General features: G+C 34.7%; 1 protein-coding gene across 1 annotated transcript; it reads left to right on the plus strand.

The window, feature by feature from the left end:
- Positions 1–340: 340 nt before the first annotated feature.
- Positions 341–11,434, plus strand: LOC132563935 (mothers against decapentaplegic homolog 4-like; the record flags this gene model as incomplete). Its single annotated transcript, XM_060228689.1, has 6 exons — positions 341–396; positions 1,992–2,054; positions 3,046–3,229; positions 4,915–5,083; positions 5,418–5,556; positions 7,945–11,434. Coding segments are annotated over 6 exons (838 nt in total), but the record flags the coding sequence as incomplete, so codon positions are not given.
- Positions 11,435–14,791: the final 3,357 nt, after the last annotated feature.

The following is a 14,791-nucleotide window of genomic DNA, read 5'->3' on the forward strand; positions in this document are numbered from 1 at the left end:
CCCACAGTTCTGTAAGTACATCTACCTACACACAAACACAGGACCCACAGTTCTGTAAGTATATCTACCTACACAAACACAGGACCCACAGTTCTGTAAGTACATCTACCTACACACAAACACAGGACCCACAGTTCTGTAAGTACATCTACCTACACACAAACACAGGACCCACAGTTCTGTAAGTACATCTACCTACACACAAACACAGGACCAACAAATGTGTAAGTACAGCTACCTACACACAAACACAGGACCAACAAATGTGTAAGTACATCTACCTACACACAAACACAGGACCCACAGTTCTGTAAGTACATCTACCTACACACAAACACAGGACCAACAAATGTGTAAGTACATCTACCTACACACAAACACAGGACCCACAGTTCTGTAAGTACATCTACCTACACACAAACACAGGACCAACAAATGTGTAAGTATAGCTAAATTCACAAACACTCTAAAACACACATACAAATCATGTGAGCAATCCATATTTCCACTGACCTTTTTATCCATATTTCCACTGACCTTTTTATCCATATTTCCACTGACCTTTTTCTGGAATTTTATAGTTAGTATGCATTAGGATTTTTGTTTAAAATTAGAACTATTCATGTGACATTGTTCAGGAATAATATTAAGTCTGTTGATAATAGTTTTTCAGGATTGATTCATTTTCCACCAGGAAATTGTAACAATAACATCTGCATTGTTTCTCTCCATTCTTCCTTCCTTCTCATGTCAAGGCTCTATTGCCTTCACTGTTTATCACTGTAACTTTATGCGCATTGTCTGGGTCAACCTAGGTGACATTTACCTATATTTTGACCTTTGAATTACATTATGTGGGCACAATTTTCTATACTTATTGTCAAAGTAGCCCCTTAATTAGGTCCAAACTATGTGAGGAGTTAGTATCAAAAGTAGATCACTTTGATGTACTTTTTAACCTTTGACCCCAATCCAGGTTGAATACTTTGATTCAGATTAATGATATGAATTATTTGTTTGGATGTCTGATATTGCTAACGAGTAATTGTCATTAATTAATTCATTCCCTTTTTTACCACCAAGTTATGTGATAACACGCTGCACAATACATTGATGTGATTAAGAACTGTACATTTTACACCTAGTTTTGTTCTCACAGTTGTTGCTACCAAACAGTTAATAATTTTGTAACGTTATATTCATTTATTAATATCACTTTAGATATTTAGTCCACCATCATCGGATGGTTGGCTATTCAAATCGCCCTACATCCATTGTACATGGTCCGTCCGCCTGTCTGTCCATAACCAATTTTTGTTATCGCTATTTTTTATGGCTATTTCTCAGATTTCATATGTAGGTTCCCTTTGGTCCCTAGTTGAGCCTGTTTGATGTTGGGAAAGATCACAACAAAAATGGCTAACAGGTGGCCATCTCGGATTTTTTCAATGAAGTTTGTTATCACTATTACATGAATCCTTCTCAAATTTCCAATGTAGGTTCCTCTCGATCTCTAGTTGTGCCAGTTAGATTTTGGTACTGATTAAAAAAAAAAGTGACCTACAGGAATCCATCTTGAATTTTGACTTTAAAATATTGTTATAGCTGCTTCTTGAGAATTACCCCATAGATCTTTATCATGCTCTTCTTGGTCACTAGTTGTGCCTGTTTGAATTTGGGAATGACCAGGAAGACAAAATGGCAGACAGGCAGCCATCTTGGATTTTGCCTAGTAGAGATTGTTATCCCTATTTCTTAAGATGTACTGAATGGATCTCTCAAATTTCGTATGTATGTTTCTTTTGGTATCTACTTGTGCCCTTTTCACTTGGGACTAATCAGAAGAAACAAAATGGTTTCCAGGCGACCATTTTGGATTTGGTAGGTAAAGATGAGTGCGGTGATTGCTCTTGGATCTCTTTTTGTAGTACTGCAGTAGTTTTTGTCTCTAGCTATTTCACACATTTGCATCCATATTTTGTTTGTTTTAGGGAACAACAATCATTTACAGACATCGGACAACATACCTCTTCCTCCGCTAACCAATCAGCAACGTAAGTTTAGTTTCTCAGGTCTAATATTTTACGGTTGTCACGATATTTTGGCAAGTTCATGAGAATTCTATTTTTGTTTTCTTAACATTTAGCTGTAAACAAGAATTTGTGTTCTACATTGATATCCTTGTGTGTAACATACATTTTTAGCTCATCTGACCCGAAAAGATCAAATTTCTTAAAATATTTATATGACTTCTTCTCATGAACAAAAGAACTAGAGGAATAATTATTTGGCTGGTATGTACCTAAGATGAAGCCCGACAAAGTTTGCAAAAACAAGTGACCTTGACTGATATTCAAGGTCATTTCACAGGAGGCAAATTTGTTAGAACATTTTAACAACTTCTTCTCTTGAACTAAAAATCCTAAAGAAATAATAGTTGGCTGGTATATTCCAAGGATGAAGCTTGAAAAAGTTTTTGAAAAGAAATGATCTTGAATAAAATTCAAAGTCAAAGGGGTCAAATTTGTTAAAACCTTTAAATGACTCATCTCATGAACTTCAAGGCCTAGAGGCATGATATTAAACAGGTAGATATATACCAGGTGAGTGCTGTAGGCCCATTGTTTGATATTTTGAATCATTTTGAAAATTATTCCTAGTGTTTGATTTTGCACTGTCTTTACTGACACTATGTCATCATAATATCAGTGGCTCTATGTATTACATTTTTATTAACTTGGCTCGACTAAAAATATTTAATATTACAATATTACGCTTGTGACCGCTTTGATTAAGACATGATCATGTTGATGTCTTTCATGATTTTACAGATTCAGTTTTCAATAATTTGTGAAATATTTTGTGATAGTGACCTAGATATTCAATACACCATGACATATTTTGTGATTTTGACCTGATTGTTTAATATGCCATGACCAATTTTATGTTTTTGACCTAAATGTTCAATATACCATGACTTATATTATGATTGTGACCTAAATGTGCAATATACGATGACATATTTTGTGATTTTGATTCCAACAGCTCCTGAGTTCTGGTGCACCATTACATATTTTGAGCTGGACCAACAGGTGGGCGAGACTTTCAAGGTGCCATATAGTTGTTCTACAGTAACTGTTGATGGTTATACTGACCCCTCCAGTTTGGACCGCTTCTGTCTCGGACAGTTGTCTAATGTCCACCGAACGGAGGCAAGTGAAAGAGCAAGGTGAGTTACTGAACATCAATGAGCCACAGAAAGGTGGCAGCTTGTTATGAAATAGAATGGTGAACTTTTTAGATGAAAACATGAATAGGTTGATCCTGACTGACCCCCAGGTGCTGTTAGGCAGGGCCAGTTAGGCAGGGCCAAAAGGGATCAAATTGACTTAAATTTTTAAAATCTTCTCAACACCGAGGTATGATCAAATCAAATGCTCTTCTAGGATGGAAGCTTCTTAAGGTGCTTTAATTACCAAAATGGCTGACACATTTCGTCCTGAAGGGAGGTTAACCTGACTATAATTTTTATAGAAAAAATTCATTTTTGAGCATAATTTTGTTATTTCCAACTGGAATAAGATTTACTAGTATAGGATGACAGTTTTAATGGTATGCATGTATTGACTCTGGCTTACTCTCATCAATGTCACAATTTCTTTTTCATGACACTTGAAAGCTACTTAACCTTTAACCTTTATACTCAATATTGCTTATCTCAGGTGAGCGTCAAGGTCACAAGGCCTCTTGTTTGTTTTAATCTTACTTTCATTGTAACATCTTTCAAACTCTTGGGGAAATCTTTAATGTATAACAATCTTGAAAATATACAGCATTCAATTTGCATCTCGGCATATCTTGAAATTAAGACTATTTTGAAAATCAGCTAGTCTTAAAATTATTCAATATTCTTGTTATTTAAAGAAAAAGATGTATTCTGCTGCTGTCCTTATGAAGATTATGGAAAATATAATATTAACATTACATAGGCATCAGATTTTGTGTGTGATATATTGCCTATTCATGTTGTAGATAATGAAATGCAGTTGAATCTTGCTCGAGTCAAAATTTTTTGTTTGAGTCAAAATAATTTCCAAATCCTGATTATTTTCCTTCTTTATCTTTGTAATTTTAGTTTGGATGACTTGAATTTCATCGAGTCGAATCTTGTTGAGTTGAAGCGATGTTTCAGTCTCTTCAATAGTAAAGTCATAGAAAAAATCATTTGTTGTCTTAAAATTAATTAATGTCTAAGCAGTGAGGCGTCTTTCGAAGAAATCAGTCAATACATACATAGAGTCAAATATCATCTGTGCGTAAGGCATGGCTCATTATGGCTTATCAGTGTATGTACACACAACATTTGGTCTCTGACAATTAATTACCAGCTTAATTATTCAAATAAATGCTTGCTTCTTAATTAGTATCACTATCCTATAGCAATGAATTACCAGTGTGTTAAACAAGTAGCGGGAATACACAAGCTTGTGGTGTACATCTTAAGGAATGATAACAGCTAAACAGCCTATCCAGTACAAACATTTCAGTGAATCTGATCCCCAAAATTTTGAGAAACTAATATGTGTGCTTGTTTGTTAAAAGACTTTATACTTTGCTTGGACAATGCAGTGCTAAAAGCATTTTTTGTTGAAAGAGTCTATATCTGTGCAAGATTTGTTCAGTCTGGTGCTTGTAAAAGTTCTCTTTAAGAGGTAAAAACTGATCATTTACTGTTACATTGTGAAATTGTAGCTGGTACCCTATTCAACATCAGAAAACTGATATTGTCAACCTTATTCAGATACTTTGTTTAAGTCAAAATTTGGAGTCCAAATATTTTCCGTGGTCTCTCAAATTTGGAGATAAAAAGTTTTGACTGTTTTGATGAATTGATAAGACTATGGTTTGCTTTAGGTTACACATAGGAAAGGGAGTACAGTTAGACTACCGAGGGGAAGGTGATGTTTGGATACGCTGTGTCAGTGACCACAGCGTCTTTGTCCAGAGTTACTACCTCGATAGAGAGGCAGGGCGTGCTCCAGGTGATGCTGTGCACAAAATATACCCAAGTGCATACATAAAGGTGAGATATAGTCAGATAAAGGAAACAGAATGAAGATGGCACAGGGAATGATTACCTGGTTATGATATCTGTATTAACATGTATACTTACCAATCAGAAGATGTGTCATAACATCACATGACTTTCTACTACTGGTGCATATTGAATTGTATTATTCCTTGTGTTCAGCTGTATCCTTGGTTACTGTTTTGATAAACACACTTAACATATGTGAATTGGAATGCATTCCCCTAATAATGATGATTCTGCTAATTATATAGATTCCATTGTTAATCCTTATGTATTCCACTGTGAAGGGTTCGTCATAATATTCCCTTGTAATTTTTTTCTGCAGGTATTTGACATAAGACAATGCCACCGACAGATGCAGCAACAAGCGGCCACTGCACAAGCTGCAGCTGCAGCTCAAGCTGCCGCTGTGGCAGGAAACGTTCCTGGACCAGCCTCTGTTGGGGGTATTGCCCCTGCTGTTGGTAAGTCAGTGGTATTATAGGACATGACCGGTGTTACATTTATTGCATTACATTAAGCTTAATTATGTGATTTGTACCACAATGTGTTATTGATGATGGGGGGATGTTAACAACATCTGTTGGTCCTGCCAAGTCACACATGAAATTTCATCCTGTGTTATCCCATTTAAAATCATTGCCATATCATGTTAACCCCTTCACAGATTTGCTTCCCATTGACCCTGTATTATCATGACTCTGGTAAGCTAAAGAGTGGGAGAATTCATTATCTTGTATATGAACCTTAGGTCTCAGTCTGATAAGAAGTTTAGTCTTGACGTAGATTAATGTTTTAAATATTTTTCTTCCTATTATTCCCAGCTACTCTTTTCCTAGCTTTAGATACTTTTTAATTGTGAGAAGTATAACAGATTACATTCTGATCTCCCTGAGTTATTGCCCTTTGTTTTCACTCTGTCAGTACCTCTGATGTATCCTGCCAGTTTTTTCTGGGTCAAGGCTCAGTCATGTGACCTCTCTCAGCCAATTTGTGCTTTATGTTACAAAGTTTTGAGAAAATTGTTTTCTGGGTAGAAATTGGGAACAGATAGGTTTACACCAATCAGAACTCACCTTACATACACCGTTCTGTTTGAGATAATAGCCGAGAACATACATCATTATAAGTTTCTGCATTAATATTCTCTAATTAAATTTGACAAGGTGTTGATTTTCTAATTAATCATTAATATATAACAATATACATAGATGGATTTGAACAGTCTTAACGCTTCAGTTTTTATCAAACAGTGACTGTGTAGTAATGTGCAGATACCTGAAGTTATCAATGGTAGTATTCAATTCATAGAACTATATTAAATCACATGACATCCTTTACAAGTCGTTCATTATTATATCATACGAAGGATGTTTTATGGTTCATCTGAATAAAAAGAAGTGTGCTCGTCAGTAATGGACGTTGAAACATCTTTTTAATGAGACTTAGACCAAGGATTCATCGTGCAGATATATATACTATAGATACATAGCTGGATATATACTTAAGTAGGATATGGAAATGTTATCAAAACCAAGTAAGGTGACGATACTTTTTCACGGAAACTTTTAATATGGTTTTCCTTTCATATTTATATTTGAAAATGTATCATTAATTCTCAAAATTCTTTTATATCGGTAGACGGCTGTTATAGAATACTGTGACCTGTTATCATGAAAGTGATTGGTTGATTTCAAAATGTGTTTATTAAGTCATATTCTCTCTCGTAACTCATGTAAGAATGTTTTGATCTGCTGGTGCGGACTTAGATATAAGTCTATATCAAAGTCTGCGGTACTTGTGAAGGGTGAGCCTCTGTTATACTGTAATAAAGGTGACATCTGATCTTCTAGCGTTCTTATCCAGGTGAATTCACAATTCCAATTAACTTTTTAATGTCAAAGTTTGGTGTGACCCCTAATCTTCTCTGACTGTCATGCTCACCGTCGCACAACATACCCATTTAGCTGAATTTATAACCCAAGGCGCTAACAAATAACAGGTCCATGTATAACAGAAAGAAAAATGAAAGATATTGAATTGAGTGTCCAATGGGATCTGCCCTTAATTATTGCATAAGGAAGATATAATTTTCAGATCAAAAATAAATGCATGATAAATTAACATGGACATACATATATATTTATATTTGGATGAACATGTATGATTTTATTGAAATTCTCATTTTTCCTGAAGTGAGCTGACCAATCATTTTGTTGGTACTAAGGTATTCTGATTACCAACACAAATTAAATTATACAGAACTAATAAAAAGGAAACTTGCTTTAAAACGTCTGAAATGTTTTGTCTCTGATCTTTTGTTTAAGAAATGTATATATATCTATATCAAAATCTGTGCTTTTCTTTTGTCCATTTTTAACATCAATGCAAATTTTTGATATCATCTGCCGAGAACACTTATATTTTCTGTTCCAAATTTCAACAGTTTACCTAACAATATACTATCTACACAGAGAAGTATTATTGATCACATGTGCTTTTACCTGTTCACTTCAGAAGTAAATATGATCATATATTTCTTACAACATTTTATTATGATAGAGCTTTGACATGTCAAGAGAGCAAGTTTCAGTCCACATCAGGTTTGGAAGATTTTTTGTATCGCTGATTCTGATTGGTCAGTGCAAAAAAGGAGCACTGTGCATGTAATTTAGAAATTATCTCAGGATAACCAGGAGGATAGTATAAGTATGATCTTGGCAGACAATGAGGGTTCAGAATGAACAGATTGCAGAATAACTTATTTGTTGATTTTTGTAAAACCTTAAATACACATTGTGTTGCTGTGTTACTAAGTTATATCGTTCCTTACCTGTATATTCCATTTTCAGGTCTTAGTGCGGCTGCTGGTATTGGTGTAGATGATTTAAGACGACTTTGTATTCTACGTCTGAGTTTTGTTAAGGGCTGGGGACCAGACTATCCCCGTCACAGTATTAAGGAGACTCCATGTTGGATTGAAGTTCAACTCCACCGCCCACTACAACTCCTGGACGAAGTTCTACAGACAATGCCACTTAGCAGCGAAGTACGGCCACGTGGCTTCTTCCTAGGCTAGACTCTCATAGCAGTTTTTATTTATCACATTGCCACCACTTGTTTCCTGGACTACCACACAATGATTATTTCACTGAGGAAAATATCCAGCATTTTAAACAAATGCAGGTTACTGCCATAGCTCATTCTAAAATGTGACAGAAGTTGGTTTCCAGTGAGAAGTGTTCAACCCTGATGTTCAATGTGGAAAAGGGAAAAAAATTTCAATGTCCAAACCAAGTGCTGAATTTCAAAAATCTTCAACCTAGAGTTTGTAATTCCTTTCCATGCTTTTCTTGAGAAAGACTTGAATATATTATGCCACTGGAAAATGAATTGCTGTGCCAAGTAAGCTGCTCTTACCTAAGAAATAGACCAACAAATCATTGATCTCTACAGAAAGAGTAGAATATGTAATAGACAAAAGGGTTATGTTTTCTGTGTGGGCAATATAGAATTCTGAAAGGAGTTAAACCACAAGATGTGACGAGATGCTGAACAATATTTTAAACATTAGTGTAGAAATTCTGTAAGATCTCTAACAGTATTGAAGAGATACTGTAATGTCTTTGTTACTGAGACAAGATGCTATAAGACCTTTGTAACTATAATGAGGAGATGCTATAAGACCTTTGTAACTATAGTGACATGATGTTGTAAGATCTTTGTAACTATAATGACAAGATGCTATAAGATCTTTGTAACTATAGTGATGAGATGCTATAAGACCTTTGTAACTATAGTGACGAGATGCTTTAAGATCTTTGAAACATCGGTGTTGAGATTCTGAAAGATCTCTTTCAACAATATTGACTAGATGCTATGTATAGAAATCACATAGAGTTGAGATTTGTTAGGGAATAAAACAGCCACATTATAAGGTACTTAATGATGACCAGTACTGACTTGAAAACTTTGTTAGATTCTGACATTTAACTCTTGGTGCGTATATCATGTTTAATTTGTTGTTATTGTTTGTAAAGACATTCTTGTTCCATAGATTACCGGTGCACCACAAATGTAAATATTGTACCATCACCGACACCATCATTACTGATAATAAACATTGTAACCAGTTCTTCCATGGTTACTAATGGTAATCATATGTAATCATCATTCATGGATTTCATGGGAGTCAAATGATTTTTATAGTCACTGACAGAAACCTGCCCATTGTAATCATTCATTAAATCTTAATGCAGAAGTTTTAGTTCATCATAGGAATAAGGAAAGGATGTGGATTTTTGTTAAAAATTGACTGATCTTAAAAAAAAAATGACGTGAAGTTATAATGTTATAAGAGTGCATACAAACAGTCTAAGGGTCAATTTTTCTTTAAGGGCTCATGAACAAAGTTTGAGAACGGCATTGGAAATTGTCTGGTCTATAAATGCCAACTGGAAGCAATTCAATGCTTATATAAGATTTGTTTCTAAAGATAAACATAAATTGGTCTTTTTTATGCTAAAAAAGTAAACAAAGCTTTATTTCAAAGGTTGTGTGATGGAGATTGTTGAAATGGTATCATCATTTAAGAAAATAAATGTTTCATACGATCAAACTTTGGTGTATCATGTAAATGTTGTACTGTTACCTTTGTCAATTTTCTTGTCCTTCTAGATACACAGATTGATTTTAAAAGGTTTGTTATTTTATAATTGCACGAATTTCATTTACATGTTAATCATATTTATGTAGTCTGTACAATTCTACATATCCATAAGTCTCCTTGAATATTCATAAACCTTCATAAATAACCATAAAGCTTCATAAATATGCATAGTCCTGAATGCATTAGAGCGCTTTGTTCCATCCGTCAAAATTATAGCTGTATGCTTTTGGGGGTCTTTAAAAAAGATATGGAAAAAGTCAATAATGATTGATTTTAACTTGTGTTAATCTGTGGGTAATGATCCTGATAATTCTGATGTACATGTAAAATGTATCACCAGGAGAAGTACATTAATATTACCATGTAATTCACAGAGTTTTACTTTATAAAATACTCTAAAATAATTTGATCATCTTTGACACAAAAACAGCAGGGCTTTTTGGCAATCATTAGCAGGCTGTCAACCGATTCCTATATTTTCCTATATTTTGGTTCAAAACTTATATTTTGAAAGATCTCCTTTATTTCCTTTATTTTCCTATTTTTTAAAAAAATATTCTTATATTTTTCAGGAAATTTATCGCCGATAAATGTGAGATTGTAAATATTTCTTTAATACTGCATTTTGGCTTCAGTATTTTAGTTTTTAGTCTTTAACAGCATCACCAGCCACCAGAAAATGACTCAGTGCATCTCTTTATTATTTGTATGGGCACTTGCAAGGCAGTACAAAAGGATATTGGCCTTTTAGGTGCCCATTGAGATGATGATGATGATGATGTTGATGAGCTATGCAGAAGAATTGTTAGTATAAATGCCTTTGAATGAAATGATTTTCATTTGGAGAACTCTTATATTTTGCCTAAGCACTAGAAAAAAACCTATATTTGTTGGAAAAAATATTCCCATATTCCTGCTATATTTTGAAGGAGACTTGGTTGACAGCCTGCTTAAAGGAAAAGCTCTAGTAGAAATCATAAGTAGTAAACTATATATTTTGGGAATTCGGCCATATTATGAAATAAATCGAATTGGGAATGGGACCCACAGAAGAGGTCCCAGGTAAAACGCTGCAAATATGAAATTTGTCTTGAATCAGAATTCAGGCAAAGAAACCACTTTTAAACAATGTTCGTTAGATTTTATGTGGTAGATATTTTGTCTACAGGATTCACTTGATTCATTCAGGCTCCATAGTACATGTTCATCAACATATATCATCATGTTGTCTATTTATGCATGCATCTTTACCTATTCAAAAAGTCTGCAGATTCTCAGACCATCATATTGTTTATTTTTAGCTCAACTGGCCCTTTGGACAAGAAATGACCTTGACTTGTATTCAAGGCCACAGGGGTCAGAATTGTTTAAAAAAAACTTGAAACTACTTCTCCTCATGAGACATGATGTTTGGCTGGTATATAGCAGATGAGTGCTGCAGGCCCATTGGTTGTCTTGTTGTCTTAACCTATTACTACCAAAAGTCTTCAGATTCACAGACCATCATTTTAAAAATCAAAACCAAACAAAGGCAAACAAAAATTGCAGTTTGCAAATATTCATTTTAATTTCCCGCCTCCCCACCCCACCACTACTACCACCACTCACACACACACACACACACACACACACACACACACACACACACACACACACACACACACACACACACACCAAAACCTTTTGTTTGTATCAGTGGGATTACACCACTGTAATTTGCAATGACATGAATGGGTGAATTGTTACCTAAATGTTCTAAGGGATACGTGTGTTTATTTTAATCTCAAAAGTATTACTCCGAAATCATAAATTATCTGATGGAAACAAGTTACAAAAAAATCTACAGTGGAAGAAAAATAGTTGTCATGGTGATTATTTATGATGATCAGTAAAGTTTAAAAATAATCAGTATTGTCTGAGAAACTGACGATTAATTTCCTTTGACCTACAATTGTCATTGTCATGCTTTATCGTTGAAAGAAAGTCCTGATTTTGTCTCATCCAGTCAAGGATACATTTCCTCGAAGAAATTCACTTTTCAGTGATTTGTAAATGGATTGGTAGACCCCTTCAAATTTTTAACCTATTTAATATTTACCATTATGTATATATACATGCTCATTGTGTCATTTTTATGTCATATTCATTAATAAAGAATTACAATTTTTTTTTGATTAAAAAAATCAACGACACCATCAAATGTCATTCCTAGTAAATTCAAAAGCATTTATTAAACATGGAATCAAAGTCAGTGTTTTGTTTTTACCAATAAATATGCATGATACCAACATAATGGTCAACTTAACCCAAGAGGCCATTGAACTAGTGCCATTGTGTGGCCAAAGCCATCAAGATGGCAGTATCAGCTCTCTTCCAAGCAGGTTCCATATTTTTAACTTGTAAAGCATGTCAGGGAGCATTGTTTCCATTAAACTGTTAAGGGAGTATTGTTTCCACTAAGCTGACTATAGAATTTTGTCTCCAAGTGAATTAGAGAATGGTGTCTCCGTGAAGCCGACAAGGGAATTATTGTCTCTCTGTCAAGCTTACAAGCAAGTATTTTCTCTCCATTAAGCTGACGGGGAATATTGTATCTCCATCAAGTTGACCGGGAATATTGTCTCTCCATCAAGTTGATTGGGAATATTGTCTCTCCATCAAGTTGATTGGGAATATTGTCTCTCCATCAAGTTGACCGGGAATATTGTCTCTCCATCAAGTTGATTGGGAATATTGTCTCTCCATCAAGTTGATTGGGAATATTGTCTCTCCATCAAGTTGACCGGGAATATTGTCTCTCCATCAAGTTGATTGGGAATATTGTCTCTCCATCAAGTTGATTGGGAATATTGTCTCTCCATCATGCTGACTAGGGAGTATCGTTCGTCTCTCTATCAAGCTGGCTAGTGAATATTGTCTCCATGAAGCTGACAAGGGATTTGTCTCTCTATCCAGCTGACTAGGGAACATTGTTTTCATGAAGCTGACAAGGGATTTGTCTCTCCATCAAGCTGACAATCAAGTATTGTCTCTCCGTCAAGTTAAGACGGAAACCGAAGAAGAATTTTCTGAAGAGCCACCTGTCAAATGTGTAGTGTTTAAATATCGGAATGGAAATCTTAGAGAAATGTTCTATTATGATTTCGTTAAAAAGAGCATTGCCAAAGTTCAAAACACAGGCGAAAATATTAGATGAAAAACGAATGTTGGTTTTTGGTTACTTAAAAATGTTGTTTCATTTAAAAATTTGTATTTTTCTGGAGCATGAAGTAGGAACTTGCCCTGTTGGCTGAAACCTTACACACTACTATTTCTTATAATAAAAAAAGCGAAACAAACTACTTTTTCTGAGGATTGAGTGAGCAAAACAAACTGCTCTTTCTGAAGATTAAATAGGCGAAACAATCTACTCTTTCTGAAAATTAAATATGCGAAACAAATTCTGTGAGAGAATGAAAAGATAAAATGAAATGAAATCGCTGTCGGGCCGGATTAACTCATGCTAGCAAAATGAAGAAAGCACTTCGAAATACTTAGTATGTAACTTCCTGATACCAATTGGTGTGTTTTAAACTAATTATACAGATGTTTTGTCCTTCAGGGTCTTGTCAGTGATGTTCAAGGCCCTATGTGTTGATAATATAGAGGCAGATGAGTGAAATAAAAAAATTGGTGAAAAGACGTATCAAAATCAAGGTGCAATAGACCCATAATGAAATACATCTTCTTAATTTCAAATATCTGTATTTTCTGTGACCTATTGCTATCGCCTTTTGTACAGGCGCACTGAATATAGCTCCCATCCCCCATGGGCATGAGGGGCGGGTCCAGTAATGGTCAAATTGATCGAAACTTCAAAAATCTTCTCAATTCCCGGTTCAGGCAGTATCAATTACTCTTCATGGATTGAAAGGCCTTCAGATGCTTAAGTTCGTTATCTCAGTGTCTCACATTTCCGCTAGGGAAGGGATAAAGTCGACTAAAGTCTTATAGATGATTACATTTCTAAACATTATTTCTTTATTCTCAATCAGAAATAGTTGAAACTATTATTTGTATGAGATGACAGTCTGATGTGACTGTACCCCCAGTGACTGATGGACAGATATAGAAGAATCAAACCCTCGTCAAGTATGTGAGTGCTTTACTAAAATATAATGACCACAGGATCTCGCATTTCCCCTTGGCGGGTGGGGAGGGGGTGTCTCCTGGTTTATATAGGGAAATAACATTTTTATATCTTAACTTTTACAAAATCCATTTTCCTTTATTAATTACTGTTCATAGATGGAAGAGTTTACAAGAAAACCATCAATTCTATTTGTTACTTCTTTTAATTCAGACTAAGAAGCCTTAGTATGGGGCACAGTATATTTACAGTTTACATTAGCTGTGTACAATATAGTTAAAGCGTTATCTTATTTTTCTAAATCATTTCTAGGGCGTCATAAATGAAGCATTGTAACTCAGGTGACCGTTAAGGTTCTTGGGTCTCTCGTTTTAAAGTGTGAAGTACACGAGTATAATAGTGTTACAAAGTCAAACGCGACTATCAATTATTGTATATTGACAACTGAACCAGTACAAGAACCTTTTTTAACAGTTTTGACATATTTCTTTCAAAGTAATGTAAGTAACCTGCACGTTACACTGTCAGCTAACATGATAACAAGACAAGATAAAACAAACTCTGGTAGTTTCTTGTTTTATTTAATAAAAATATCTAACGCAAAACAAGAATGAAATAAGGTGGGGAAAAAACACTGTGAACATCTCTGTCAAATCTCTCATGTTTTGGTACATGATGCATTATTTGTTAACAAATTTATTGATTGATGAAGAAACCCATTTCTTATTTGTCTAACTCCTTTCTACAAACTGACTGACGGAGGAAACCATTTGTTATTTGTCTAACTCCTTTCTACAAACTGATCGACGGAGGAAACCATTTGTTCTTTGTCTAACTCCTTTCTACAAACTGATCGACGGAGGAAACCATTTGTTATTTGTCTAACTCCTTTCTACAAACT

This window comes from Ylistrum balloti, unplaced genomic scaffold (assembly GCF_031769215.1).
Source record: "Ylistrum balloti isolate Yb309-2 unplaced genomic scaffold, AGI_CSIRO_Ybal_v1 Utg371930, whole genome shotgun sequence".
Lineage (NCBI taxonomy): Eukaryota > Metazoa > Mollusca > Bivalvia > Pectinida > Pectinidae > Ylistrum > Ylistrum balloti.